Source organism: Penaeus japonicus, unplaced genomic scaffold, assembly GCF_977035675.1.
Source record: "Penaeus japonicus unplaced genomic scaffold, GWHDUDI00000001_assembly GWHDUDI00000030, whole genome shotgun sequence".
NCBI classification, from domain to species: domain Eukaryota; kingdom Metazoa; phylum Arthropoda; class Malacostraca; order Decapoda; family Penaeidae; genus Penaeus; species Penaeus japonicus.
Genome location: NW_028234432.1, coordinates 933,858 through 936,721, shown reverse-complemented (window position 1 = coordinate 936,721; position 2,864 = coordinate 933,858). Strand labels below are relative to the sequence as shown.

General features: G+C 40.3%; 1 protein-coding gene across 1 annotated transcript in view; it reads right to left on the bottom strand.

Annotated features, from left to right (window-relative positions):
• Nucleotides 1–2,864, bottom strand: part of LOC122253014 (uncharacterized) — a 37,898-nt gene continuing 35,034 nt past the window's right edge. The window contains exons 10-11 of the mRNA XM_086554827.1: nucleotides 916–1,074; nucleotides 1–800 (exon numbers count right to left, since the gene is read on the bottom strand). Of these exons, the coding sequence (XP_086410953.1) occupies nucleotides 238–800; nucleotides 916–1,074 (722 nt within the window). The 3' untranslated portion in view covers nucleotides 1–237. The remainder of the gene's footprint in view (nucleotides 801–915; nucleotides 1,075–2,864) is intronic.

Below are 2,864 nucleotides of genomic sequence, written 5' to 3'. Positions count from 1 at the left end.
CCAATTATGTACAGTTTATTAACATCACTGTTACACTGTTGACAAGTAAACACACAACTGCACAGGAATAATTCATGTTAATCACATTGTACCTTTTAACCAGTCCTCCTCTCAAGATTGTACCGATGCTTGCCATAGCAAAACTCTCAACTAGTACAGTATTTTCTTTTTCAAATATATTTTTGGGCAGCAAAAGCAGACCAATCTGCAAATAATTCAAAACTTTTTAAAAAGGTCTTATTTTAGTGGTGAAAGAGTGGCAGTGTCTGTGATGATCCCAGGTCGCTGGTTCAATATATTTATTTTACACTCGGGTAATGGTGGTCCTGCTTCACAAAAATCTGTATGCCCTGTGGCATCACTTGCCTGGGACATCAGAGAACTGTCACTGACATCCCCCACTGGCCCAGAGCCTCCTGCCTCTGAGGCAGAAAAGGAGTTGCCTGCATTGAGGTCAAATCCCGCAAGGTTAATATTGTTTTCCTGCACAATGTTCGATAGTGCCTGAGAGATGGTGTTGAGTTCTTGTTGGTTGAATGAGGATGAGATGATTGAATCTATGGGGATGTTTCCAGCTACTAAGTCATTCAGGGTGGATTCATCGAGGCTGAGGGTTGTGCCTTCCTCTCCAAGTGGTGGTGTGGGCGAGGTGGTGGTGGCAGATGCTGCAGCTGGTGTAGCTGCAGCTGGGCTGCTGGTGGGAGGTGGAGAATCTGCAGTGGCCTCATCTTCTTCACCATGATCTGTTTCCAGCTCAACTTTCTCTTCAGTTGCAACCACAAACTCTCCGGTTTTACTTTCTGTAATAATGAATTGAAATAGGATATTACCTACATGATTTACAGCATAGCTAAAGAAATTCAGTTATAATATCTTCAGATAATTAATTTAGTGTACTATCACATTAGTGCCCACCTGGTGCATCAAAGAGTTGAGTGAGCTCATGATCTGGGATGCGGTTCAATACATCCTGGAGATCGTGGGGGTCAAGAAGACGAGAAGCAGCATCCAGACCCTCCACCATGCCCTCCATGTCATCTTCCAGGTCACTTGCTTCTGCTTCAGCCACAGAGTCTGTTGACAGATGCTCAATTACTAACACTAATTACACTTATTCTAACACTCATCATGTAAAAACATAAACTTTCAGAACTATACTGTTTAAACTCTGTATATGTGGTGCTAATCTTCATTGTTTTAGGTATATTGTCTGCTATCAAATGTTCATATGAAGCAACACTGCCTTTAAATTTTTATTCTGGATTGAGGCAACTTTAAGATTAGAAAAGAGAAAAGAAAAAAAGAAAAAGATAAGGGGGTATTAACTGCACTTAACCCTCCTTAACCCTTAATTCTTACTGCTCTCCCTCTTACCCTGAGAAAATCTTTAAAAGGAAACTTATATTACTTTAATTCCTGTAAAAAAGACACATTGTCACTGAGGTCTGATGAAAAGCAGAAATAAAAAATATCCACTTTGTTGACAAGGAAAATAAAAAGGAAGATATCTCTCTCTAACAAGAATGGAAGAAAGAAAAAGAAAGTAAGAAAGACAGAAAGGATGCAAGTAAGATAAAAGGAAATATCAAGAAACGAGAAAGAAAAAAAACAAGACAGTAGAACAATGAAACACTAAAAATTCCCTCATGAGCTAAAGGAAGGGATTCGCATGTTGCATAGTTTTCTGGTGAACCCTCAGGGCCTTTTGAAGACCTTCAAACTGAGACCTTTAAATTTGGCTCACCTGTGCAAGAGGCAGCAGAGAAGTGGGGTGAGGTCTGTGGGGTCGTGGGTGAAGGCTGTGGTGATGAAAGGGATGACTGGCTGGCCATGGGAGGTCGGACGCTCGTCGAAGGGATTACAGAACTAGTAGAGTTAGAAGACCGTCGTCGCTTTTTGCTGCGTTTCCCGTATCTTGATAATATTGGCATCTTATTCTTCTTGCGAGATCTCTTTGGTTTCGGAGTCTCTTCTACACTGCTTTTCTTGTAACTTTCCTGTAAAAAATTTGGGAGTGAAAGTTTGATCAACATTTTTTAAAAACTTTAAAAATGGATGATGTGCCATTCATGTCATGGCTTGACTGATCTTCCTGTCAGATGACGTGAACGCCTCGTATTGCTTTGTCTGGCTGTTTTGCCGGGTGATCGGGGGCAGAATGACTGGCTGCTGCCTCAGTATATGAAAAGCCAGTGATGTTAGGCCTGTGCATTCCAAAATGCACTGGCAAAATGTCCAAACACGACCAAAACCTCCCAGTCATTGATGGTTAATAAAATAATTCTACATTGGGATTCAATTTCCTATTCATCTAAACGTTCTTACTAACCCATTGCAGACGGAGATAGATTTGCTTGCCCAGTCTTCAGTACAGTTTTTTTTTCAGAGTGAGGCAGCTACACGCAACATACCTAGACTTTTCCCAATCTCTTTCAGTTACTCATTATAAAATTTGGGGCATTATTAAATTTGCTATTCTTTTGTGTTCTATTGTACTTAGAGACTTATTCATATGTTGACTAATACTGTAGCAAAGAGTCCATATAAGCTCATTATTTTCTTTATACTCAGTGTGATGGAAGTATTGCTGTTTTATGGGTGGACAAAATGCAACTTAATTTTTCTGAATGTTGATACGGAAATATGTCGTACATTAATACGAAAAATATAATCATCCACAATGGATATAAAATGAAGAGGTAGGGAAGAGGAAGGAAACCTGTATTTATGACAGTGAATGTCACAGTATAAGGCAGCCTTACTGGCACAGGGACACATTCGAACAACTGGACATGGTTTGAGTCACCTTCACTGATCCACTCTCCCCCAAAGCCATGTACTTCACACACACCCCACTCATTGTC